General features: G+C 41.2%; 2 protein-coding genes across 2 annotated transcripts in view; one reads left to right on the forward strand and one right to left on the reverse strand.

Moving 5' to 3' along the window:
• Window positions 1–1,569: 1,569 nt before the first annotated feature.
• Window positions 1,570–27,778, reverse strand: part of MCM9 (minichromosome maintenance 9 homologous recombination repair factor) — a gene marked incomplete at both ends in the record, with an annotated part of 44,087 nt that continues 17,878 nt past the window's right edge. Inside the window, 6 exon segments of the mRNA XM_084284448.1 lie at window positions 1,570–3,121; window positions 5,296–5,441; window positions 9,565–9,647; window positions 11,102–11,305; window positions 12,298–12,500; window positions 14,148–14,322. Coding sequence (XP_084140574.1) covers window positions 1,570–3,121; window positions 5,296–5,441; window positions 9,565–9,647; window positions 11,102–11,305; window positions 12,298–12,500; window positions 14,148–14,322 — 2,363 coding nt within the window.
• ASF1A (anti-silencing function 1A histone chaperone) lies at window positions 16,224–26,788 on the forward strand. Its single transcript, XM_084283636.1, has 4 exons — window positions 16,224–16,710; window positions 19,101–19,216; window positions 23,574–23,750; window positions 25,724–26,788. The coding sequence occupies exons 1-4, from the start codon at window positions 16,602–16,604 to the stop codon at window positions 25,934–25,936; spliced, it is 615 nt and encodes a 204-aa protein (XP_084139762.1). The 5' UTR covers window positions 16,224–16,601; the 3' UTR covers window positions 25,937–26,788.

Raw genomic sequence — 27,778 nt, forward strand, 5'->3', positions numbered from 1 at the left:
GGTTTTCAAGGGCAGGAGTATCATGAGTGCAGGCCACCCTCACCCTGGAGTCTGTGTGACCTGTGGTCTCTGTGAGAAGCAACAGGACTGGGGGGCTCTGTGCTCTGGGAGAGAGGTGGGTGAAGTCCACTTCTCTTGATTGATGTCGCATTTGTGTTGGAGGAGCCACTTACCACGCAACCACCCTGGGCAATATTGTCTCTGTCCTTTTCCTGAGCTCTTAAGAGAAAAACGACTACGACAATTCCCGTTCTCACAACTTCCCTGTACCCCACTGAAGTACCTTGGGCCTTATCACCCCCTCCTTTCCAGAAACTTTACAATGTTTTAACTCACCTGGTTTCAGGGAGCTCCTTCTAATTTTAAACAAATCAAGAGGGAATGAGACCTTCTTTGTGCCAGCAAGCCTCTCTAAGGATTTACTGTGCCATAAGCAACCATTCTGTTCCCTGTTTACCTTGCAGGTAATAACAAGAATATTCTGCAGAGAATTCAAGCATGAAAGAATCGTACCAGACAAGTCACTGAAGGAAGTCTAAGGCTTACCTTTCTCTGTAAGCATGTAATGCCTTAGGAGATTAATTTCCCATTAGACAAATGAATGGCATAGGACACAGCATGCCACCATGCGTATCAGATGTAGTAAGACACTAATCATAATTAAAATAGTCAACTAAACAGTATCTGAGGTAGAATCAAGCCACACTAGGGTAGCTGCTCACTGTGCAGTTACGTTTGCAGTATAGCTTTTATGCCAGGGCTTCAGGCCTGCCTTGAAGTTACCCTGGTTACTGAGGATTCCCAGTCACCTGAAATTTCTTCTGTATGTTTATTACAGAGATGGGTTTTGATAAAATGAGCCAGAATACAGACACAGATACCTCAACCAGTGTATTTAAAACTGAAAAAAAAAGAAAAAAAGAAAAAAAGAAAAAAAAACACACAAATGAGAAACAGAAAGCCCTAGATACATGTCTTCAACATCAGCTGTGTGGCAAGGAGTGCAGTAACCAGACGTAGCAAAATTGTCATGATACTGATAATATGGGAATACTCACCAGAGCATGATGAGAAATTACAACATTGCTACTGGACTGAAAACAAACCTTATAGATAGATAAACAAAACATAATAGCATAGCTTCAGCATCATCATTTTTCTAAAGTGGCATGGTCATTTATAAGGACAATCTGGATCACATACATAGTTCCAATTGTTACACAAAATAAAGGACAACAGTCAATTAAACCTGCTCCTCTGCAGGTGTTGCTGTACTCTGTTTACATGAACATAACCGTGTGAGTCTTCAGGTTAATCAGAAAAATCAACTGACATAAGCAGTCTTGGGAAGTTTAGAAAAAACGAAAGTAACATCAGGCCTGCAGTATATGCAGCCTTCAGCTGGTGTGCAGTATGCAACCCGTAAAGGACGTGTGTTTATTGGTACCCACAGAGGTCCAGAACGATTATTTTTAAATGCTTTGTAAACTACAGATGCTGTTGATATGATTGATAGAAGGATGGAGAGTCAGAACAGCCACATCTTAAGAAATTTGGAGGATATCCACGTTACAAGCTTGGATTTTTCCTAACCTCTTCATCCCAATCAAAATCTAACGCAGCATCATCCAGCTCTGCTATCGAGAAGAGGGATTTCTGGGTGACGACACGTGCTTTACCAGCATTTCCCAGTGCAAAGCTCTTCCTTTTGCTCGGATTGCTCACGTGCACCTGCAGCAACGGGCTGTGACTTTCCTTGTTGCTAGCACCATTCTTAACAGTAGGTGGAGTTTCTGATTTTGAGTCAGGACGTGATGCAAAGCAGAACCTGGACAGTTTTTCTAACGTGCCTGAGCACACCCTCTCTGTGCTTGGGCCACCAAGCTTTTCCCCTCCCTCCCTTCCCTTTTCAGTGGGTGGAGATAACACAGCACTGAAGCTGACATCAGGACGTACTGCTGCATTTCCTCCGACCTCTTTCTCTAAGGCCTGACTCGGTTGCTCTCCACTCCCCTTATTATCGACTGGTTGCTTTTCCATACTCTTTCTTCCTAAGCGGCTCAATGTCATCTTGCGTTTCTCAGGGGGGCAGCATTCTTCTGGCTGCTGCTCTCCAGGCTTAGTAATATTTTCACTCTGAAAAAGAGAAAATTCTGCATTTTTCTTCTCGGAAGAATGATCAAGTTTTGTCCTTGGTCTGAAAGAGAATTTAGCTAGTTTAGCTGCTGGAGGACTTTCACTGTCAATGATTTCTGGCTCATGGGAGCTTACTACCTTTGCTTCCTTCTCTACTTGATCTTTACTTCGTTTCCTTATGGAAATTGTTGCATTTTTGGCTGCTGCAGATGCACTGCTCTTTTCCTCCCCTAACACGGAGTCTGTATCACTTGAAAGATCTAGCAGGCCAGATGCAGGTAACGCTGGGGGGAGGGCCTTTGCCTCAGGATCCTGTGTGCTCGTGAAGAATCCGTGTGATCTCTCTGTGTGCAGTCTCTGCCACCTTTTAGAAACCCGCTGTGTAATAACTGAATCCTGCACATCAGCACTTGGTGATGCTGGGTCTTGAGTATTAGCTCCTGAAGAAAAACGTTCCTGTTCTTCGGTCCTTTTCCTGCTTATCTTGGAAGCTTGGTCCTGTCCCAAAGGAGCATGTAGATTCACAGTTGCTTGTGATTCTCTCGCTCCATTTCCTTTCCTTAGGATTGAAGAACCTCCTCCTTCTGAGCAGGAAGTATTGTGCGAGGCTTTTGAAGCCAACTTGTCTGGGATTATCTTGGGCAGTGGAGACTTTTTCTGAAAAGTTTCTTCAGCATCAGTGTTGCTGTCTTCCAGGCTGTCAAACCATGCCAGGCTGCCATCAGCTCTTTTACTGTGTTTAATCAAGCGGTTTGTACCTTTGTTATTATCAGGTGCTGGGTTGCCTGAGGGTTCTAGATGTATTTCCCCTTCACCATTGCCTTTGGGTAAAGAGGGCTGTGGCTTGGAGTTACTCATTTGTTGATTTGAAGGCTCTGACTGAGACATTTGCTTTGACTCAAATGTATCCTTGTCCAAGCATCCTGTAGGAGTACCAAAACTTGTTTCTTCAGGTTGCAGCTGGGAAGAGTTTTCTTTTTGTAATCTATGGAATGAAAAAGATTAAGAAGTAGTCTTTTTTTTTTTTTTTTTTTTTTTTTGCCTTAATGATGCTTAGTATGTACGAATGATGAAGAACTACAAAGGATTTGGGTTAAGTAACTGGATTAAGTTCTACATATAGCTTCAGAAACTGGTGCTGCATTTTGATCTCAGCAACTTCTACATTAAGTGACAGAATTTAGTGTCCCCAACAGATGATAAGCAGATGGACAGAGAAAGCAACTACATAAACTTCATTTCCTTGAGAAATAACACTAAATCAATACAGGTCTGCACAACAATTGCCATTGCTAGAGTTCCTTACAGATTACAAATTCTGTAAGCACATCTTCTAGAAGAAGAACCTCAACCAGATTTTACCCCGAGAAAGGCAAAGCCTCAAATGAGTTACCAGAGTGGAAAACCCAGGTGTTACTTTGAGTAGTGGTTGCTCGTGGCTTTCTCTCACAATCACTATGGAGCCAACGTGTCAAAAACTCTGGGATAGACCGAAAGCATCTCAGATCACCTTAAAAGCTGAATTATCACTGTCTGCAGCTGTATTCTCAGGGTTCTCCAACACAACAGAGGTACTAGAAGGAGGGTTCCCTCCAATTTCAGCATAGCTGATATTCTACCATACCTAACCATACAATCTCCAAGGGAGACAGCACGCTTCTGTGTTTGCTAAATAGTGACTGTAACCATGAGTAACTGCACCGACGTAGCTGCAATGATTCCTATGCGTTACAAACTGTTCCTCTACTATATGAGAGAGCACGCTATGTTGACAGATATCTTTTAAAGCCTTCTTTCTCATTATTTACTAATAATCTTATTCTGATAGAACACACAAAATTTTCCTGGAGAGTAACAGAAATGATCTGATTCATCAAGATGGGCTGCAAGATGAATGCTTGTTTTATCAAAATGCAGTCTGAGGGGAATGCATGAGACAAGTCTTCTAACACAGAAAAGGACATTCATTTAGTATTTAAAGAGGACATTCATTAAGTGTTCTCTCAGCTGTTTAAAGGGAAGAAGAAATCAGCTTAATTTGCAGAATAGGGGATTCAGTGGGATGTGGAGGAAACCTTCATGAGTATGAGGATGGAGCCATAATGGGACAGGTGACCCAATGGGAATGGGAAATCCCTTTCACTGGGCGGCCTTAGGAGCAGATAACACAAGCCCCTGCCAGGAAGGCCACACAGACCTGATCCCATTTTTGTGTTTGATCTCCCACCCCACACTGTATTTCTATCACCCTTTGTGAACACTTCTGTTTTCTAAAAGTAGATTTTGCCTACCTGTTGGAGATACCCCACTTTCATCTGCTTTTATTGCTTTAGTGCTTATTTAGGATGTCCTAACTATAAATTGCAAAACAAAGTCTAAAAAATGCTTGAAGGAAAAAGTGTATTTTCCCAGCTGGTCTTATTCCTTTAGCTTCAATAACATTAATCTTTTATCTTCCTTTAACAATAGGACAGTACAAGTTTCTTTAAAGCCTGATCTCATTTCAGGAAACAAATGTGGTGTTTTGTTTGTTTGTTTGTTTGCATTTCATTTCCTGCCAATCCTAGTGTTCTCCTCTCAGCCACAGGAAGTTAGAAGTTTTCTATTAATAACAGCACATAGACTTCCACATATTATTGTAGCGAGCCGAAAATTGGAGAAAAGATAGTGAAAATTCCAGTGTGTAAAAACAAAAATCACCCAAAAGAACAGAACTTTGATTCAGGATTGCATTTTCCATTAAAAGAAAGGCAAGAATCATGACAATCCCAACACAAAGGAAGTCTTAAAAATATGAAGCAAACATGCTGTATTTTACCAAGCAAGTAACAAAAAGTTATATAAAATTATTTGTTCAGCTACAAAATCTTGCATTTTCACCCTAATAAGTTCAGCAGAAATATACCTGAGTATAAATTTGAGATTTATGTTGGGATCTGATTAAACTGTTAAAACTCTTTGAACATTCCATAACCCAGAGAGAGAAATGATCTTGTGATGATAAAGTACTCCTTTAAACCAATCTCCTTGCTTATTTGTGTCCTCTAAAGAACAAGTCCTTTCCCAATGTCAGATTCTATTTTTAGACACTCTCCAGGTATTATTGTCAATCAATTCTTTTTCTCTATTGAATTATTTTGTTACTCTGCATATTCTAACCTGTCAAGTCTTTGCAGCTCCTTGTGCAGAAGATCCTGCAGCTCCAGCCGCTCCAGGATGAGTTCACACTGTGCTCGGTACTGCGCCATTGGGTTCTCTGGGAAGGAGGTGTGCAAGGCATTGATGGCTCCAAGAAGTGCACCCCCCTGGATCACCAGAAGAGATTAAAAAAAAAAAAAAAAAGAAATTATCTTTTTTATTCAGTATCAGATTTAAGCAGTAGAGAGCATTTAATACAAAGTACTCCCTCTGATATTTTAAAGCTTCAGTTAACAAATATTTACTGAGTAACTCCATTTGCACACGTAATCCTGTTAGGTCTGCTCACACAGGCAAGGCTGCTTACACACATAGAGCTATTTTATGATCAACCCTGCCACTTACTCTTACTGGGTGTTGATTTTATTTGATTTATACAAAAATAGAAAGTCTCAGGCTGGAGAACATCATTATTAAAAATGGACATTAGGAATAAAAAGTAGTCTTCCAAATGCCTTGTAAAAATTCAACCCATGATATTACCTATTCTATTATAATAGAAGATATTTTGACTCCTTTTTTTTCAATTATTGTTAGCTTTTCCTACTTATTTAAAAGGAAAGATACGGGTATTAAGGCTGGTCAACATGGCAGAAATCAAACTCCAAAATTTTTCCGAATAGATCTTTAAGGGTAACTGACGATTCAGGAGTGATTCCACAATAAAAGTGTTTTTAATCTGGAACATTTTAGCTGTGCTTTGTAAGAAATGAAGTAGTGTCTATTTGGAACAGAATATCTGCATGATCTGACTTGTTCCACACCAAATATTCCCTTACATCTCTTTAAAACCAAACCACACCAAACCATAACAACCCACTATTTTGCCACAGATTAGCTGTCATTTACAACTCCTATCTAATCTATAAAGCTCAATACAACTAATGAATGATATGCTTATCAAGCACCACAAGAGCAAAAGCAAAAGTTGACAGCCTCTAGAACCAGAAATTGCCTAAAGACTCTATCTATAGAGACTCTTATAGACGCATAGAGACTCTTGAGTCTAGAGGCTGTTCCCGTCAAAAGCATGCAGTCCATGTGATGCCGTATGTTGGCATTTTTCTGTTTTTTCCCTTTTTGTCATTTTAAAATTTCACATTAAAAATAATCAAATGGGAAGAACATCACTCAAATGGCTAATTCAAGCCCTCAAAACCACACAGTGCTATAACAATCCCATTTAAGTTATCACTTGTCTTATCTTTCACTGATGACTCAGAAACGTGACAAATCTGTTCCACATAGAAGCACTGATCGGTAGTAATGGAGAAGGTTCTTGTAGGACCCTTATTTGTTTCAAGATGTATTTATTTATTTAATTGTGATTTTTTCTTTATTTGTTTCAAACACTGGGAAGTGCATAGTTAATGAGGCAGGGACTGTAGAAAGTAAAGCCTGGTCTCTTGGTTAGGACAGCTAAAAGCTGCCGTGGAAAACTGGATTCTACCTCTATGCGAAGTTCCAGTTCTTGTGATTTTGATGGAGCCAGTTAAACAAAGGTTTTGAAAGGCAATAAACTCATAACCGGGAGCCTGACACGTTGTGTTCACAGAAGGAAACTGCTATAACACTCGAAGTTCTCCTGCTCTGAAACTGAGGCCCTAACATTTCTCATGGGACGTGCTGCAGTGGATAATATCTTCGGGATCTTGCATATGCCAGCTCCAGGTCATAGAACAGGAGTAGTACCAGCCTGTCACTTCACAATGACTGCATGAAGATAAATAAATTAATATTTCTGGAATACTAAAATAGATCGGAAATGAATTCCACAGAAAAGTACATGAAGAAATGGAGAATTCTATATTTAGAACAGCACTTGAACAGTAAATAATAAAACACTGATGCAAACATTGACAAGGGGTAGCTGCTTTTTGATATACAAATACAATGGAAAAAAAAGAAAAAAGGAACGTGTATCTCAAGGCATATGCCCACAGGATACAATTATGTCCTGCTCTCCCTGACCTTTTTCTCCCTGAGAAAAATAAGGGTGAATTAGAGTACAGAACAAACAAACAAACAAAAATCAATGAAGGATGTCAGTGACAAAAATGGATAGCCCTCCTTCCCAAGAGGGATCACGTAAAGTATCTGAATACTGGCCTGAGAACTGTGAACTTTGATTTTACACTGGCAAGAATATGACAATTTTTTTTTGGTAGAACCTAGTTTGGAAAGACAGCATTTAAAACAGTGTTTGCTGAGCTGAAAGGTAGCAGCCAGTCCTTCAAGAATAACACTGGTTCTCCCTCATTTCCAACCACATTCTACAATTAGGCAGGAAATGTAATCTATAGATAAAAAAAATTTTCTTCTAGAGAAGGGAACACTTTCTGAAAATAAACTTTCCATGTTGCTTCTATTATTTTTTTTAATAAAACATATGTTACTGCTTTCAAAAAGAATTTCAGCGATTCTTTTATACTTTCCAGGTCAAAAGCGAAATTTGGCCTTAAATAGCAGATCTCAAGTTTGCAGATTCTTAGAAAAAATTAACACATTTACCTATTCCCTCATAAAAAGTGAATAATGGAGCAAATATGATAAGCATATCAACTGCTCCCAGGTAGTCTTCTACAGTCATAACACAGGCAAATTTCTCACTGACACTGATTAGACAGATGATTGTTATGAACACTGCAGCCCTTGAGGGATGAATAAACATGAGAAAGTGACCCATAGTTAAACAATTCTTTTACATTTATTGCTGATGACGTAGCGATACACAGATGACAATATATATTCATCAGTCTCCACTTTTTGATCTGTTATGAAAAAAATATCTGAGTATTTCAGGTTTCTTATGTCCCAAAATCATACTGCTTTGAAATAGTGTCCCACCAAATTCCACTCTAGGTAATTACAGTTTTAATTACAGTTAATGAACACCTAGGTAGTATCTTCTGCTGTTTCAACAGGATGTGGTGTTAGAGCTTCTTATTTTAACTTAGATGCAGTGCTGTCACTGAAAAGCTGAGCTCTTCAAAATACTGCAAAATGAATTGCAGCAGACAGCGAAATAATCTTCTGCTACTTAATAAGGTCAGACCCTGTAGTATTTTTGAGACAAATTCCACGTGCAACACTGTGCAGTAGATTATTTGTGGCACTGACTGCAATTAGTCTCTCAACTTCCACTGAAAGAACAAGGTAGATCACAAGTGCCTACCTGCTACTTTGGGTAGTGGGTACCATATAAAATTGCTTTAACCTGAATATATTTATATCAAACCATACAGAAACATAGGATGTGACAGTTTGGATCAGCCCGGTCCTCTGTGCAGTAGAGTACCCTATCTCAGACAGAGCCAAAACCAAGTAATTCAGAAGTGTTAAGAACCTCAACATGCAAAACTTTGGATAATCTGCTTATGGTAATTTTTATTTTCTATTTCAAAGCATTAAGATTTATTTCTCTTAAAAATATTCCATTTAAGGTAATAGTCATCTACATTATTTTCCACATTTCCATTTTAAAAAGCCTCTACCAGATTCATATTCCTTTTCTTGTTATAAGTGTGCTGCTTTTCCTTATTTTCAATAACCTAATGATGCTACAGTAAACAAAAATCTAGCCTTCAGACTTTTTTTAATGTTTTGTTGTTTTTTTTTTTTACATGGAAACATTACACAAATCTGTGTGCTAATTGGTATACACATTTTTCAGTGTACAGCAACTAAGTTTTTAAGGCTTCCAGAGTAAAATTGGTCTCCTAAAAGTTCTGTGAGTTTCAGTATCACCAAGAGCATGTTTTAAAATCATCTAATGGCAAAATAAAGTATTGCTCTTGGCAACTATTTGAAACTTTCTCAGAAAAAATAAAAATTGTTTGGTCCTCTTTTACCTAGTTAATGGGTGAAAAGGTAACATCATAAAAGAAAAAAAATGTCAGAAGTTATTAAACACAGTGATATAAACACAACTTCTGGCTCAAAAAGTCTTTAAAATGTAGATTATTAAGAGCTAAGAGTATACAAAACTCCACTTAGACTTCAGAGTCTATTAAAAAAAAGGTGCTATTCCTTTATGATCAATCCAGACTTTTCATTATAACCCGCTTTTAAGTATTTTAATTATCAAGATGGACTAAAAATTACTTGTCGAAGTCACTGATTACCTACTTTCCATGATTGCGTGAAATCCTCCCCAAAGAGATGAAGGGAGTTGGCAACATACCAACATGATAAATCCTTTATTGCAGCAATGTCTGCAAGAAACCGTACCTGCATAGACGATTCCATCACCGATACCACCGTCACAGCATCTTCCAAAGTCACAGTATCCCTAAACATCAACCGGGCATGAGCTAGAAAAAAACAGGTGGGCAATGAAAGTAAGTGCAAGTGCAAATAGGGTCAAAAAGGTTACTTTGTTTTGTTTGGTTTGGTTTGGTTTTTATTTTACTACAAGGGAGATGATATTTCTTCAAAATTTTTTAGCTCTTCAAAAGCTTGTATATGGGTCTAACTCAAACATCAATACAATCCTTTTGATTTTTGTGTCAATTTCAAGAGAGACTGGAAGGTTTAATTTTACTAGTAAAGAATGCGACTTCTGGATTATAGTTACTATGACAGTTTGAATAAAGATACGCAAAATGCTAGAGTTAAAAAATGTGCTGGATGTCACAGAGAGTGTGATGTAAAACATCCCTATCTATATAGGTAGATGTCATCATCAAAAAGTGAAAAATTAAGCATAACTTTCATCATAGGTCAAAAAAGATTTGATTTCTTCTAAGTGGCCTAGAACATATTTTTCTCTACAATAGTTTATTTTTTCTTGCTTCCATTTCTTAAGACAATAAAACTGTTTTTTGTAAATGGTTGTAATGCAAATAATTTACTGCATGAAGAATTGGCTGTGCAAACATGGCTCTTACTCAGCAAAATAAAGGCAATTTAATTAATACCATCTATGTAATAGTTTGGAAGAACAAAATGCTACTGGAAGTCCCAACCACGTGACAGACAAGAATGGAAGAAACCTTGAACATATAAATAACATGTGAATCCCTAAAGGCTAATAATGTCTTTCACCTAAATAATTTTCACCCCCAAATGGAGACCAAAATATAAACATCTGATGCAGAAAGCACTAGCTTACTGATTGGCATAAAAAAGGGGGAAAAAAAGAAAAAGAAAAAAAAAAAAAGATTTTATTTTAAATTCATCCTGGAAATACTTGATATGTCATTTTAGAAAACACAATCATATTAAGAGAGAGACCTACTAATTCCTTTGATTTTGTTCAAGTAAAATATGATTTGAGTTTAGAGTTGGAGATGTTGCAGTCCCTATTGTGAGATAGAGACTTGAACAAAAATGTGTTGTATTTTATGTTATATTAATTTTAGGATGGAACAAAATACTTGACACCTTTCCTCAGGCTGAGTGGAGTGGCAACCCAAGACTCAAATAAAGTAAAATGAATCCTGGGATTTGCTTTTCATAAAGGCACGTAACTTCTGAGATTTTTTCCTCAAATGTAATTTCTTCCGGTGGCTTTAGTTTTTATTATGAATGTGAGAATGGCAAAATTAAAACCGGTTTTGATCATCTAAACATAACACCCTTTCCCACATTCAAATCTCCAACCCCAAGCCTATTCAGATTACGAAGATCAAACAATGCAAGGTTCATCTATCCATAACTCTATGGAGAAAACCCTACTCTGCTTACTGGTTATAATTATACTCCTGATCTATTCATTTCATAAAGGTTAATTGTTAGCCTAAAAATAAAGTTGTCCCGGCCTTACCTTCCGCAAGGCGTATCAAACTCTCCAATAAGCGAATGGTAGTTCGGGCAGCATTTCGGCAGTCACTCTGACGCTGCATTTGGTAATAGCGTACGAGGATCAGGTTGCTCTCATCAGACAGTTTTGGCTGTATACTTTTTATAAGGCAGAAGTAGGTTTTCATCTTTTCCATGCTCCACAGCTTTTCTGATTTGCTAGGGCAACCTGCGCAACAACTGCCTAGTCAGTAATTGTATAACAACAGACATCAAGCTTTTTCTGAAGAATTCCTGTTAAGTAGATGGGTGAACGTAAAATACCTCCTACCGTATTTCTGGGGCATACTGGAGTGTCTGTGCATGAGTCCTCAGGGACTTGGTCAAATTCCAGTGTGGAATGTTACATGACATCCAGTCCCTCCCCTAGCAAAATCCACAGCAAAGCCTCCAGCAGTTTGAACAGAGGAGCTGTCAGACTCGCTGCCCGCCAGATGGTACAGCCATTACCAAGTGCTCTGATACCGTGTCAAGTATAAAACGCCACTCGAACGTATGCACTTCCTCTGGCTGTCTTTATCTACTCTGTAGAAGCCAAAGGCTACCTGCCATATTCTGAACATTTATTTTTTTTTTACAGGGAAGCATTTTGGTAAGGAAAGAAAAGCAAGGAAGTTAGCTGAAGAAGTCTCCTCTAACCACTTCTCTAATGAGGATCAAAGTCGTGTTCCTAAAGCAGGTTAAAATCAAATCACTCTGCCTTTCCTAATTCCAGAGCACACATGCAGAGCTCCACATGCGGACTGCTAATACGCACTCTCCAGGCCCTGCAGCATACACAGCTCAAATTTGTTCTGTCTGAATTAAGCTTCTCATTGACAGCATGTAATGGTACTGCGTGTAGGATCTGCGCATCAAGTAATGAAAACATGGAAGCCAAAGCAGCCTGGGCTGAAATCTCTTGAAAATGATCATAGAGTAAAGGTAAAGGTATGGTGTTCACAGCTCTCCCCTATTAATTAATCAATTATCTCTATCTTTTTCCTGCTAGAAAGACAACCATACCACAGGCAACTATCACAGTAAACAGGCAAACGCTGATTGATGTGAAAGGCTGAAAAATAACAAACTAACAAATAAATAACAAAAATAACAAACTAACAAAACAGAAAGGTGGGGAAATTAAACAAACAAACAAACAAACAAAAAACAAACTCATACCTTTATTTTGCAAGATGAAAGATGAAATGATGCGGTCCCACTCCTCATTCTTTGTATCTAACAATACTAAGACCAGGTCAAATCTGCTCAGCAGGGGACTGCCAAGAGCTATGTTGACGGAGACAGACTCGTTAGGGTCATAATGACCTTTGGGGTTTGTTGCTGCCAGTATTGTTGTCCTTGTATTAAGCTTGCATACCAAGCTAGAGAAAAATATGATAAACATTACAGCTGAACTGAGCTGGATCGAGGAAATGACTCCAAAGTGTTAACAACAATTATCATGGTTTTATGTTATAAAGAGCACATCTTACATTTAAAGAGCATACGAGCTAAACTATATGCATTTTATTAATAGATATTATATATCAAGCATTTCTCAGTCAGAGAATAGCAACTAGACAGAAAGACAGTACTTGGGACACCAAAAGTAGCTAGGTAATATTCCCACAAGCAATCTCTATATTCAGGTACATCCTTAGCTGAGTAAAACTAATCTAGCTTTTCAGAAACAAATGCTACTTTGCTGATTCATACAGTATAAATAGATTTTTTTTCACGATGAAAAGTAACATTTTAGCTTATTTCACATTTTCAGAAAGTAAAACGAAATGTAACATACGGGTATGTTTTATTCCTGTGTAGAGTCATCTTGCAAATATTAGCCCAACCATCCAATGATGGCAGCCATATCATCTGTTTCTCAGGGAAAATGACATTTTTCCCTCTTAATTATGCTATCCCGGTGTGTGTTTTTAGATGTGGGGAGATTATTTTTATTCTAGTAGTCCAAACGCAATCGTTTCAGTTAAGGCAGCAGCAGTATTCTAACTTTGGTTTGTCACCAAGCTATTTCGAGTCAGCTCCAGAGTAACTGCTGCCTTGTGTCCAAAGTTGTTTCGTAACTGAGAGGAAGAAGATGTGATGGGAGGAAGGTCAGGGTGGAAGATGACAAGGAGGAATGTGGAAAGGATGATGCCTTTTGGGTAGCAGAGACTTTGGTAATACCAGTCAGGATATGATTTGGGCCTGGACAAGAGCTGCATGTGGCTGAGAAATTGACGTTAGAGCTCAGAGATCAAACTGGCAGGGGAAAAAAAAAAAAGAGATTTGAGTACATTCTAGTATAGAAAAAAAATGAGGACATGAAAGTAAGCAGGAATTTATGGTCATGTCACGCCCAACATATAAGATTGGGTAGCCTAGAAATTATTTGGTCTTATTTTGTTACTGTCCAGTATTACTGGAATTTGGAGAAACAAAGTCCTGCTTTCTGAGTTTCTTGTGAAATTCCTCATTTCACATATAATTATTATGGTGGCTCTCACCACGTGACAAAAAAAAAAAACACAAAGAGGAGGTTCAGGTTAGAAATGAGGAGACTTTTCTTTTTGGAAAGAGCGGTCAGGCATTGGAACAGGTTGCCCTGGGAGGTGGTGGAGTCATCGTCCCTGCGGGTGTTTAAGGAAAGGTTGGACATGGCATTTAGGGACATGGCTTAGTGGGTAACATTGGTGGTAGGGGGGTGGTTGGACCAGATGACCTTGGAGAGCTCTTCCAACCTTAATGATTCTACAGTTCTTAGGAAAGTACCCTTGCCTAAGGGCAGTGGCAGACTGAAAACCCAGCAGCGAGCAGGGTACGTCTTCATTCTGGTTGCTTGCAACCTCAGGTCCATTGCACTGTCCTTTGAAACACTGGCTCACCTAGTTTACAAATACCATTGAGAACAAAACTATGCAGTACAACAAAGAAAACAGCTATTTTTAGTCAGCATGACAAGCCACCCACCAACCTGTAAGTGCAAGAGAAGCATGCCATTTTGCCACATGCCTTAACATGCCACTTACCCTGCCTTTGCTACGCTGATGGTTTGTTGCTCCATTGCTTCATGGATACTGGTTCTGTCATGCTCTTTGATACTGTTGAACTCATCAATGCAACACAGGCCGCTATCTGCAAGCACCAGCGCACCAGCTTCCAAGTTCCACTCCCCACAGTCCTTCACAGCAGTCACTGTCAAACCTGAAGAATCAATTGCTCCGGTCAGTCTTTCCCTTAAACTGCAGGAGTGCGCCGGAGTGAAAGAACGGGACTCGGCACACCGGCTGGTGCCACAGGCAGAAGGCAAAACAGCAGGTTAGCTCCACCACATACCTCTACCATGCATCTCGCTTCACACCTACTGGTAAGAAATCCCACTAGTGTTAGGCAAGCGAGCCCGTGTCTGTGGAGCAGATTCTGTTAAGCCTTCCAAATTTAGTAATTACTTCTTTTAGGGCATCGATAAATGAACAAAAGTGATTAGGGAATGAAAACCAAATCTGCTAAATCAAATTGAAAAGTGGGCAAATGTGGAGACTGCTAAATTACAGAATAGACTTGTCCTTCCCCATCAGCTGTCAAAATAAACAAATATTCGGGAGCTGCTAAACAAAGCTTGTGAAAAAAAAATATTTCAAAATATCCTTTTTTTCTTTTTGAGATTTCACACTAAGCTAAAATGAAATTAAAAAAGTAAAAAATGAAATTAAAAAAAAAAAGTTCCCAGCGGGCATTAGCAAATCTCCATGTGACACAGCAGCGGGAGCATGGCAGGTCAGGAACATCTCACAGCTGTGAGAACGGCCACTTTTTATCAAGGACGTGCAGCTCTTCTCAATCTTTCTGTTCCCTCTTCCCCAGCCTTTTCTCTATCTTTAGCCCTTCTTTTTCACTCCACAGTGCTCGGCTCAAAATATCCTAGCAGTTGACAAGCTGCGACCAGCCTAAAATTTCCCGGAATGCTACAGCAGAACTTGCCCAGGGAAGGATCCCACCACCCAAAACCTCCCCTGGCCCGGGCAGCCCAGGGGCGAGCGCTGCTGCTTCCTCATCTCCATGCAGATGACCGCAGCTGCTGTTTGCTCCCAAACAGTCAGCCAAGAGTTACTGGAAATGTGTTTCCTGATAACACGTATTTTAGCTTGGTGTGGGGGATCTCTTCCACTGTCCAGCGTAGCCTTGTGTTGTGTAGAGAATGTTATAAAAATGTACAGTGAGCAACAGACCAGGCAAGTGTGATGACATTTCTCTGCAAATACACCTGTTTGTGAACACAAAGGTGTCGGCTCCTTTCCAAACCCGGGGTAGGCTTGAGGAGTTGCTGGAGGCCAAGGTCTCTGTGCCTCGGTGCTGCTCTGCTCTGCCCGCGAGGCTCGGGTTCCCAGGCAGGCAGATGTCTCCTTCAGCCCCTCCTGCTGCGCCTATTCCACCACACTCAAGGGCTCCCCGCAGACACGCACAGAGTCTGATATTTTTATTTCCACACACAATCTCCCCTTAGCGTGAGGAAAAAACACCTCCCACCCCCCCAACACCCCCCCAGCTTGGGGCAGCGCCGGCTCCCCGGCCCCGGAGGCAGCCGGAGCGGTGCCATGTCGCCTCTGCCATCCCCTGGGCACGCAGCCACAAGATGGCCTCCTCCGCGGGCCTCCTGCGGCTCGGGGGCGAGCATCGCCGCCTTCCTCGCCTCTCCACAGCGGGCTGGGCACCGGGGGGCTCCATGGCAGCCCGGACACCTCCCCGGGGGCCAGCAGCGGGCGGCGGGGGGCGCAGCAGGGCGGCAGCCCCTCAGCCCGGGGGGCACCCGGAGTGAATCCAGCCATGAAACCACAGCGCCGCGCTGCTCCGCGGCGGAGACCCTGAAAAGCTGGGGGCCACAGAGCCCAGCGCAGGGGGTAAAGCCCTGAGGAGGAAAGCAACCGGGGGCACGCCGCCACATGGCGGATGGCGCTGAGCGAGGCGGGCGGGCGGGGGCTCGGCGGGGCTGGGCTGGGCTCCGCCCGGCTCGGCCGTGCCGGTGGCGGCCCCGCCCGGGCGCGGGGCGGTTGCGGCCGGTGGCCGGGCGGGGGCGCGGCGGGGCGGGGAGCGGCGGGGAGCGGAGCGGAGCGGAGCCCATCTTGGAGGAGGGAGCGAGGAAGGAGGGCCCTGTGCCGGCGGGCGGCCAATCGGGGCGGGCGCTGGCGGCGAGCAGGGCAGAATGGGCTGCAGCGGGGAGCCCGCCGCGCAGGGCGCCCAGCGCCGCCGGTGTAAATAAAGGCGCGGAGCCGGAGCCGGAGCCGGGGGGCGGCCAGAAAAGTTTGCTCAAGTCGCGGCTCCGCAGCCTCGGGCGGGCGGGGGCGCCGGGCCGGGCCGGGCCGGGCCGGCCGCGCGGCGGAGCCCCCGAGGCGCTGCTGGACTTGGCGGCGCGGCGCCGTGCCTATTGTTTGCGGGTTGTTTTTGTTGGTGTTTTTTTTTTTTTTTTCTTTTTTTTTCCCTGAAATATGGCCAAGGTTCAGGTGAACAATGTAGTGGTGTTGGACAACCCCTCTCCTTTCTACAACCCGTTCCAGTTCGAGATCACGTTCGAGTGCATCGAGGACCTGTCGGAAGGTGAGCGCGGCTCCCACCCCCCCCACCCCCCCCGCCCCGGCCCGCCGCCAGCCCCAGGCTTCAACTTCGCCCAGGCCCCGCGTCCCCCGCCGGCCGCACCGGGGGCCGGGGGGGGCTCGGGGGGGGGCTGCGCTTCCCAGCCGGCCTTGGCCGGGCCCAGCGGGGGAAGTTTTGGGCTGAGCCGGGCCCTGCGCGCCGCGCCGGGGCCGCCGAGGCCGGCTGCAAGTTGCGAGGAAGTTGTGAGGGGAGGGAGCCATGTTGCCAGCTTTGTGTGCCGGGGCGGGCGGCGGGGGCCTGGCGCCGGGTGCGGGCACGGCGCTGGGCAACGACCGGGGGCTGGGGGGGGGGGCTCCGAAGTTGCCGGGTACCCCCGAGGGGGGCGCCCCCGGTGGGGCCGGGCTGGCGGGGGCCCGGCAGCGCCGCCCGGCGGCAGGGCCCGGCCCCGGCCCCGGCCCCGCCGCCCCGAGAGGCCGCGCGGCGCCCCCCGGGCGGGAGTTTCGAACGGCGGCGGGCGCGGGGCGAGGCCCGGCCGCGGGGTGTGCGCGGTGCCGGCCGCCCCCCTGCCGGCAGCGGCTCGATGAAGCCACCCCGCCAGGGCCCTCCCTTAGCAGGGCCTGGCCTTCGCGTTTACATCTGGTTTAATCTTGCTTTTAAAAGCTGCTGCCGCTGCCGTAGCCTTCCCGTGCTGACAGTCTGTGGTGCTGTTTTCAGCCAGCCCTGCGTACCACCCGTCTTCAGTTTCCTCAGTTTAGCCCCCCCCCCCCCCTTTAAGTTATCATTCTGCATCAGGATTCCTAAGCAGCATCAGGTCCATCAAGTGGATGATTTTTCAACTTTAAGTGCTGCTGGTTTAGAATGAGTTTCGTGCTGTTCCCCTGGAGTGATAATCTTAAGTGATCCAGCCTCAGAGTCCTCAGTTCTCGTACCTGGTGCCTTGGACAGGTATGACAAAAGCAGTCACTAACTGACCCAGACAAGCAGCCTGCAGTGCCCACAGGAGTTAGCACTGGGTGCCTACAAGGTAAATAAGACCCCTGATACAGCACCTGGCCAATCGTGCTGTGGTGTGCAAGGAGCAAAACCACTTCCTGGGCCCTGTTAACGTATGCTACTTAGAGCCCCAAAACCTGCATGTTGAACACGGTAAGATTTCATTATTGAGGAAAAACAACTGCAATCCTAAAGCAGCCAAGTTTTGTTAACGTGCTAGCTCTTCCTCTGCTTAAGTTCCAGTCCTGCATCAGGAAACCATAACGTAGACCTTCATATTTTGCAAAGAATACTGAAAACATAAATGTATTTGTCTATGGGGTAGTGCTTTTGCACACCCAATCAGGGCATTGCTCATAAGGAGAAAAAAGAAATATATCCATTTTAAGGCACTGTTTTAAGCAACAGATCCATTACCAAAAAACAAACAAACAATAACTTCAGTTACAGTATTCCGTAATGACAGCCTTCTTTTCTTTTCCTCTTGTTTAAAAATAATAACCTCTATTCTCAGGTTAGTTTTATACAGGTGTGGTTACGCATGTGTTTTTAAATCAAAACGTTAAAGTGAAAAGCTGGCCCAGGAAGAACTAATGAATGCTAATTTGCAGCTTTATCTTTCAAGCACCTGTGGTGACCAGGGTGCATTAGAAATACAACATATCAGTTGTAAGAAACGTTTGATTTTGGCGCGTCGTTTTAAGAAGTGAAGTGCTACATTTTGCACATGGGTTTGTGGTTGTTTGATTCTCCTACCTGGGATTCTATTCCAGGATAAAATTCAAACACCAATATCATCAGTGTGAATTAGATCAAATCATGCTATTAGGATTTTATATACTTCTCAGGTTACACAGCTTGCACACGTGGAGGAATGGAGGCACAAAGTTAGTGTGGCTGGTGCTTACTCAGTGGATTTCATTATTCAATTAAGTGCTTTATGTGATTGGTGTAGCAGCTGTGAAGTATATTTGTGGAAGGTGGGAACTTCTGAGAGGGAGCTGATTCAATATTCAAGGTGTGCCCTGCTGTATAGGGTTGTATAGGCATCGTCCCAGCCCGTATGCCTCTGGGGACAGGCCAAGGACATTCTGAACACTGCTCCCAACAAGTAAATGGGCCCTGTCCTCTGTATGAAATTTGTAAATAAACCTGGCTATGAAAATAGAGGGAATCCTGCAGTAGAGACTGAATAGAGGAAGACGGTGGGATGATCTAGATCATGAGGACTGGGGCGAGCATCAATAAATTTCCCAAGTGAAGGTTGGTCCCTATCCCTTTATGCTAGTTGCCAAAGAAGCAATCTTAGGTTAAGCAAAACTCTGTGCAGTCAAGAGTGGAAGATGCTTAACTGTAATGATAAACAATTGTTGTGATTTTTTTTGTTTGTTTTACTGCAGACTTGGAATGGAAAATAATTTACGTGGGTTCAGCTGAAAGTGAAGAGTATGACCAAGTGTTAGACTCCGTTTTAGTAGGACCTGTTCCTGCAGGCAGACACATGTTTGTATTTCAGGTAAGCTTCACTTAACTGTTCCTGAAAGAGTTGTGCTAATTTGATGTCTAATGATGACTGTATCATATAAAGAGGCACTTAAAAATAATGCTAAGCTAGAAGGAATTTCAGTCAGCTCTTCATGTATGATACAGCTTGCTTCTCATTAGCTGTTTTTTGCCCCTGATATTTCCATGGTAATATTTTCACTTGTGCTGTCAATAATTAGAGAGAGTGATAGAAGGCATGGCTCTGTAGCTAGTGATAATTTTGACAAGTCCAGTTCATAAATCTATTCTGGACCACTCCCTAACTGGGACTGTCAGTTACCTGGCTTATGCTAACATCACTGGGCTTAGCTCTACAGCAATTGGTGGCGGTTTCAGACAGTCAGGGGCACCAGGTTAATGTAGACAACATCTACAGAAGAAGGTGAACAAATTCATTGTGAACCTGTGCCGGAGTAGTCAAGAATTCATTTCTGTTTGGCCAGATAAATGTTCAGCCATGATGTCTGGCTATGCATGTTAAGTCACAACGCAGTACAGCGATTCATACAGTAAGACAGAATTCCAGTTGTAGATAGCAGACATCTGGGACGTGAGTGGTTAGATAAAGACTGTCCCACAATCTCTGGAGCGTGTGGCAATACGCTGCTGTTAAAGCCACAAGCTACTAAGAAGGAATACTTGAGGGAAGGAAAACAAGGAAAGAGGAGCACCAAGATGGCTTAATGTTCTACTCTGGTTAGATCAACCAGAGGGGAAAAACTAAACTAAACTTGTCTGAGTTTTTATGGAAATTGTTTTTAATCAAAACACTGATTCAGCTCACTTTATTCCCCTGTTTATCAAATACTAGTGTCTCTCTTGTAAACTGAGAGCAAAATCCATCCACAGAAAAATCAGACTGAAAATGAGAACAGCTTTTTGTTTATGAACCTTGCCACTTTCCCAAACACTATAAATTCACTCAACTAATTAATGACAAATGCATACTGAAGTATGAGCATTTTCTTCAAAAATAACTCCAACTAACACATTTTCTTACTTATCAGAGTTACTATAACTGCTTTAAAATGATAACAAAGTTTGTTAGGCATCCTAATTATTACTGTAAGTCCCAATTATTTAGAAGGTTCAGAAAACATTTGAAACTTTTGAATATAACTTTTTTTTCCTCCTCACAGGACGGGCTAAAGGCATAAGGTCAGGCTGGAGGTTATGTTTATTAACCACATGTGCAAATCAGCCTTGAAATATTTCACTCTGCTTTTAGAGCTGGGCTTAATTTTTCCCATGCTAGAAATGAAGCAGATAGATAACAAATGCATCATTTATTAACAGTACTTCCATTATTGAGCAATTTCATCCTGTAGCATTAATTGGTCAGAACCAGGTGATCCTCTATCACCCTCAAAATGGGCTACTTTGTAGTGGTAGATCGAGAGATACCAGCTGGCATTTCCATCTCTAGTTTAAATGAGGCACTGTGTTCAATCTCAAAGATTTACTGCTGATAGTAATGCGAAGGAGCAGAAGGCAGGTGCCTCAAAAGGCATGTTTTGGTTGTGTGATACAGGAAGACCTTGAAAATAAAATTTACTGGACTTGCAGTTTCTGCAGGATAGACTCGTATCCATTATATCATAGCTACGGATGACATTACAGCAAAATTAGGAGTAGGTATGTACAGATTTGGCTTAGATTGAGTACTCTTACTGCCTTTTAATAATCTCTCCTTTTTCTTATGGGTGTACTATTGGTCTAAGTATATTAAACTTCAAAAGCCCTGGATTTCAAGTGAGGGTAGGACCTGGCTAATGTGTATGTAAGAGACTACCAAAAGCCAAAGTGCTCTAATAACCCTTTGCTGCCAGTTTGAGCTACTTTATTCACCAAACTGAAACTGCCTGGCAGGTGGAGGGAACTGGCAGGGGAATGCCAGGATGGGACAAAGTGTAGAACTGCAGGAGTTGTATACATGAGTAGGAAAAAAAAAAAAAGAGACTGTGTTCACCAATGAGCACAGAGAAGAACTTCTTGTAGAGATGTATAAAACTTTACTAGTATTACGCTGTAGGTTTTTCTTAAGATGAAAATGGCTGAAACAGCAAGTAAAATGGAGTGCCACACAGATAAAATCCTGAGGAGAGGCTGCGCATCAGGTTGGGAAGTCAGCCTCACCTACAGGAAGATGGAGAAGTATTGTGCTTATCAGACTTGCACAATAATCTTTTTTTTTTTTTTATATTTTTAAAAAGACTTCAATACTAAAGACCTACATCTTGGCCTATTTGGATCTAAATACTAATATATAAGTAATGAAACATGATTCTTTTTCTCCGTGCTCCTGGGGATTTGTAATAAATTCTCAGGAGCTTCTTTTTGAGAATATAGGCACATAAATAATTTACAGTCTTGAAGTGGGGATATGACCTTACACTAATTTAGCTACTCTGTACTAATAGTTGTGTGTTATGTAGAAAAGCAAGATAACTCAAACAATGTATATCTTGAGTGATTTCATAAATTTCTTAAGTAATTTTGGCATACTAAGATGGTGGGTTTTATGCAAAAGTTAATTCTGCTGCCTCTTTTTGCCTACCACAGTATATGTTTGCAACTTCTCGCTCGCCGCTTTGTCATATCAATGTCTTCTCTTCCCCCCTAACCTGTGCATGTTCACCAGTTCCTTGAGGAATCAGGAGGCTTTACATCTAGGGCAGGAAGTTTAAAATTTTGAGAAAAGAAAACATTTCCTTTGAAACCACGTTCAATGCCTTTGCTCAACAGCAAAGTAGGATTAAAACAGGATTTCTGCAGGTTCACAGCTGTATCATAGCATATTACAGGACATGAAGTGACAGTGGAAGAAGCCTGGGAGAGGTAAAATCCCGTATTAGGGTATGAGCTGTGTTTCACAGGGAGTTAAATGGAAGGATGTCCTTTTTTGCAAAATATTACTCTGTAACTGCCTACTGGAATTTTAAGTAATCACATCGCCCTGGGCACTGTTAGAACAAGACTGCTGATTTGAAATAGCGATTTCATGTATTGGCAGTTCTTGTATTTTTGTGGAGCTTCTGTATTTCTCCAGTTCCTTGGCCATATTTTCCATTGCCCTGTACAAGTTGCAAAGCTATTTGGTCACTTTCTCTTCCCTTCAGGGCTGGAGGAAGGAGTGTTCTACCTGATTCCCTGGTTGCTTTCCTCCCCCCAGTATATTTGTACCTGAGAGGTCTGATTCATTTAATCGTTCTGCAGAGTGCCTACAGCTTTTTATGAAAAGCTAGAGTGGTTTGAAGGCTCAGGATTGAAGTAGCAAAGAGCAGAAGTCAATGATGCATGACTACTAGCTCCTGGATTTTGTAGTGCTAGAGCATATACATACCGGAGAAAAACAGGGATAAGAGGGACAGCGAGAATCCCATTCACTCTCTGTCCTAAGGCAGGATTCAACACATCTGAGCCACTCTAACATACATTGCTATTACTAATTTATGCTTGGAACAAAGGTGTTTGTTATCAGCTTCAGATTTTTCATGCAAAGTTGTAAATATGAGGCTGTTTCATTTATGCTTAGATTGCTGCTACTTTGAGTCTGAGAGCAGAATGAGGCACCATGTTCCATCAACAAATGTTTAGTTACAAAACATTTTAAGAGACTGATGTGAGCCACATCTGGTGAGGCAAATTCTATTGATTATTAATAATTGCAGTGCCATGGTGAGTAAGGATATAAGGGAGATTGTAAGAGTTGCCTATTAGTTAGGACTGCATACTGGCTGAAAATGTCATGTCTCTCAGTGATGATGCATTTAATTGCATGCAATTGAAGAAATACGGGCACACGGCAGCAGATGAGACAGAGCCATTTATTCCTTTCCTAGACAGCTCAAATGTCAGCGTAACCTGTCCCTCCTCTTCTTGCTGAAGTCTGAATTAGCCTGTATTTTTAAAGGTTTAGTCTTGTTAAAAACAGATCAATTCAACCGAAGAGGTATGAAAAGTTTTTACTCAATTACTACGAGGGGCTGGAGAACAGCAGCACTGTGGAACTGGAGAGGTGTTGGCACGCTTGTTCAGCTAATCATGTATTTAAAAGCAGTTTGGGATCAAAGCTGTCTGATCACCCAGGAGAAATGTCAGCACAACATTACTGTGTTCAAACTAATTCTGCCTGTAGAAGATGGTGCCCTAAATTCAGGGTTGATGTTTTTGTAAAAACAGGTATATTTTCTGGTTAACATGGAGAAACCTTTCAAATTTGCATACAGTCACTACTCAGCTGCTAGGACAAGCTATTTCAGATTCTCCTGCCAGATAGGTATGTGGTATTGATTTTATTTTAATCGATCTTTCCCTTTCATGTTTAGGCTGATGCACCTAACCCAGGGCTTATTCCAGATGCAGATGCAGTAGGCGTAACAGTCGTGCTAATAACATGCACTTACCGAGGTCAAGAATTTATTAGAGTCGGCTACTATGTAAACAACGAATATACTGAAACAGAACTGAGAGAGAACCCACCAGTAAAGCCAGACTTTTCTAAGGTAAGGCACCTCCTGTTCCAGACACGTATCAAAGGTACGCTTATACAAAGGGATTTTTAAGAAAGACCTACAGTTCTGCAAAACAGAAAGTGAAGAACAACTTCTCTACGAAAGGAGAGAAGATAGGTAGCCTTGTTAGAGCAGGCCAGATGACTGGATCCAATCAACGGACAACTTGATCGAGGAAATTTGTATTTAAAGTTTAAAAACAAACATTTTTTAATGGTTTTAAAAAAAAAATTTAAAAATGAATGAGGTGTAGAGTTAAAATGAGATGTGAAATAAAGTATTAGGTTCCAAATAATCCTGAGGAGGAAGATCAACTAACAAAAACTAGTCAGTCAAAATCCTGTGAAACAGCGCATGCAGGCAGATTCCTGCACAAACTAATAAACTTCCATGTAGCATCCTGGTTTGCTTTCATGGAAGGTCTTGGGGATTTGTGGTCCATTTCTGGGTTCTCTTTACGAGATGTTATGTGTACATGCTCATGTTCCAAAGTTTTGTGAAGGTAAAAAAAAAAATTGGTTGCTTCTCAAGTTTGCATGAGTTATATAACCAGATACATGAAGAACTGAGTGGAATAATGGTTGTACTGTAACAACTAGTACAGAGATTAATAATCCCCATAGTCCCTGAAACCAATCTTAAAATGTAACTAAACTGAATTGATATCTAAATTGTTTTTTTTAAAGCTGCTAATTTTTACTATGCCTAACTTAATTTTCAAGAATCAGATGTTTAGTACGTTCTCAAAATTCAAAATCATGGTTAATTTTTGAGGACTCTTAGAATTGTAATCTGCTCCTTTCCTTTTTTCTTATGCTGTTGAACTCATCCTTGTTGTTTTTTTTAGCGTGAATGCCAGAATGTTAACTTTCTTTAAGCAGTTGAATTTAGAAATGCCTAGAACTACTTGTTGTTCTGTTTTGAACAGTTTAGAACTACTTGTTATTCTGTTTTTTCATAGAAGCAGTTTTTATATAAACAAGAACAGCTACAGTGATCATGTATTTGTACAAGTTCTTAATTTGACTAAGGTTATTAAGCATTTTGAATTGTAATTGATGGGAAACAGACCTACTAGGCTCAAAAAAAAAAAAAATGATCTTGTTAGATTTTGTTAGCTTGCATAAGGGGTGGGAAAATATTTAATGGGGGCACACTTTCTCAAGGAATGAAATCAGCACTTCTGCTGAGGCAGACCTTTCCTGTGACCAGTCTCAACTTTATGGCCACTGGCCACTTGTTATTAATTTGCCATCCTTTGGAGTTAACTGTGCAATATTTTGAAATGGTGATAAATTCAGAAAAAATGAGCATCTTTTTTGCTGCACACATAAGCAGATGGAACACTTCTTTCAAGAAAAATGAAGGCCAGCCTAAAGAATAAAATACATGACTAGTGTCTAGGCATGTCAACTGCCAAATCTAAGTAATGTTCTCAATTTAATATTTGAAGTAGACAAATTAAAATTCAGATAGTAAAATGAATCTAACGCATAGTCATTTAATATAAGGAAAGGTTTTAATCTTTATAAGGACAGAGAGTTGAGGTAAATGGTAGAGTTGTTGCTAGCACCATGAAATTGATGCAGAATTTTACGAACTCCTGTAGCTTGCAAAATTGTTCTGGGGATAGTCATTTGCTTTAAGTGCTGGCTAAGGTAAAACCCTTGCACTTTACTTGCAAAGTTCTAGTATAGTCTTGAATGCATAGGACAGTTAACTGCTTTCTAGACAGGATGCTTTTATTTTGCTGAGTAGGATATTAGAGTAAATGAACTAGTGGTGTGTTTCTGTAAGCATATTTCTGATCCATATGTAATAGCTATAGATTCACAATCACATGATTTTTTTAAAATTATTTTAGACATACACGGCTACAGGAGTAAAAGGAAAGAAATCCATATGCACGTGAAGTCCAGTTTGCTATGTACACCACATAATTTATATCTTTTCTTCCCACCCAGCTTCAAAGGAATATTTTGGCATCTAATCCCCGAGTCACAAGATTCCACATAAATTGGGAGGACAACACTGAAAAACTGGAAGATGCAGAGAGCAGTAACCCAAATCTACAGTCCCTGCTTTCTACAGATGCGTTACCTTCAGCATCAAAGGGGTGGTCAACATCAGAAAATTCATTAAATGTTATGTTAGAATCTCATATGGACTGCATGTGACTAACCACCATCGTTTTGGTACTGTACATGTGTTAAACTGTAAAAACAACCAGAACTATTTCCCTCAAATTCCATAAGTACATAGTTGACGAGCAATGTGAAGAACTTGTTTTAAAACATCCTGTAGAAAGTTTATAAAGAAAAAACAGTATTTGAGCAAATTGTGGAATATAAATACAACTATTTTTAAGTAATTGCTTTTTTCTCTAATGTGTTATTCTGTTTGGTCTAACCCAAACCCGATTAAAGTATACGTATTCTTCCCCCTTCCCCCTTTACTTTGTTAGCACTGTTGAAAGCTAAAAAATGGAAAGTTAAAATATTCAGGCAAAATGAAGCAATAATGCTGTGTCCTCATCTCTGATATCCAGATTGCCAAATATAAAGTGCCCTTTAATAGCAGCTGAAGAACAAAGCTGTCATTAGACGAAGTGCAAAGAAAAAAGTGCTCTTAAAAAAAAAAAGTCCTCTTTCTGTGAAAGCAGACAGCACAGTATAATTTTAGGTGCAAGTTTTTTCATTTCAAAGCACATACTTGTTACTTAAAGCATGCAGTTTGAAATTTACCATCTGCTATCTCAGATTTTAGGACTTTTTTTTTCTTTTTTTAATCTCCTGCTGCTAGTCAGACTGGTTTGTTAAGGACAGTGTTTCATGTGAATTTAGGTGGGTATTTCAGCAAAGAACTTTTTTTTTTTTCCGTCAGCTGTGCACAACTGGGTGGAAAAGATTAAAGCAATTATTAGAAAATATGAGTGTCAAAAGGAATAGTATAAGTAACCCTCTGAACTGTACTTCTGCAATATTGTTATGTACAATGCTGGTTCATACATTAATTTTTCAAGTATGCTCTATTCTTGTAGTCTTTTCAACTAGTAAGGAGTTTTGATGTTTTCTTTCAGTTTTCTGAAATGTTTGGAATCTTAAATCACTTGAGTTTTCTCTCTGCCCTTTAAGGCAACACTATGCACTGGTATAAATGAAGATTCGAACTCTGCTGTGGCAGGCGCTGCGTACTCAAGAATTCATGGCCTGCCCTGAAGGGCTTGCAGTGAGACACTCTCTATTACCTGAGGCATCTTTGAAGACAAAAAAAAATGAGGCAGTAAATTGTAAAAACTTAAAGACACTGTTATGACACCAACAATTTTGGTATTCCTTCCAATCCTTGTCAGCCTTATGTTTACTGTGACTATATATGCACTTAAGATTGTAATCTGTCATGTCAGATTACAAGAATATTGTTCTGCTAGTTACTCGTAACTGCCCAAACCCTGGTAGGTTCTGGGCCCTTAAAAAAAAAAAAAAGTACATTTCATGATGACTTGACAGCATAGCTTTGAATAAAAATAGAATACTTTCTCTTCACTTCCAGCATCGTCAAATAGGGATGAAGATGTCCGAAGCAGTTAGTGTTTCTGTCTTTACACATCATTAGTGAAATTGTCTTCTTATGTAATATTTTTAAATTGTGAAGGATGGACCTGATGTGAATGTACATGCATACATTTCTTTCTTATGTGGAAACTCAGCAGAACATATGGTAGCCAAATGCCTAAGTTGTACTGAAAGCCTTTGGAACCTTCAGTCTGAAGTGTGCTCTTGAAAGTCTCTCTCTAGTTGTTTAAACATATGATTAGCAATAATATTTTGATTACATTACCCCCACAATTTAGCAATCATCAAATGTTAACACCAATATTTGTATGACTTAACTCAAAAAATCAGTCTCCAAAACCAGCAGTTGTTTCAGCTTTAGGGTTGAAACCAAAAAGTAGCGTGGCTGGCAAGGCAAGGGAAGGGATTCTCCCCCTCTGCTCTGATTTCATGAGGCTCCCACCT

The sequence above is a fragment of the Netta rufina genome (assembly GCF_964035555.1).
Source record: "Netta rufina genome assembly, chromosome: 3".
NCBI lineage: Eukaryota > Metazoa > Chordata > Aves > Anseriformes > Anatidae > Netta > Netta rufina.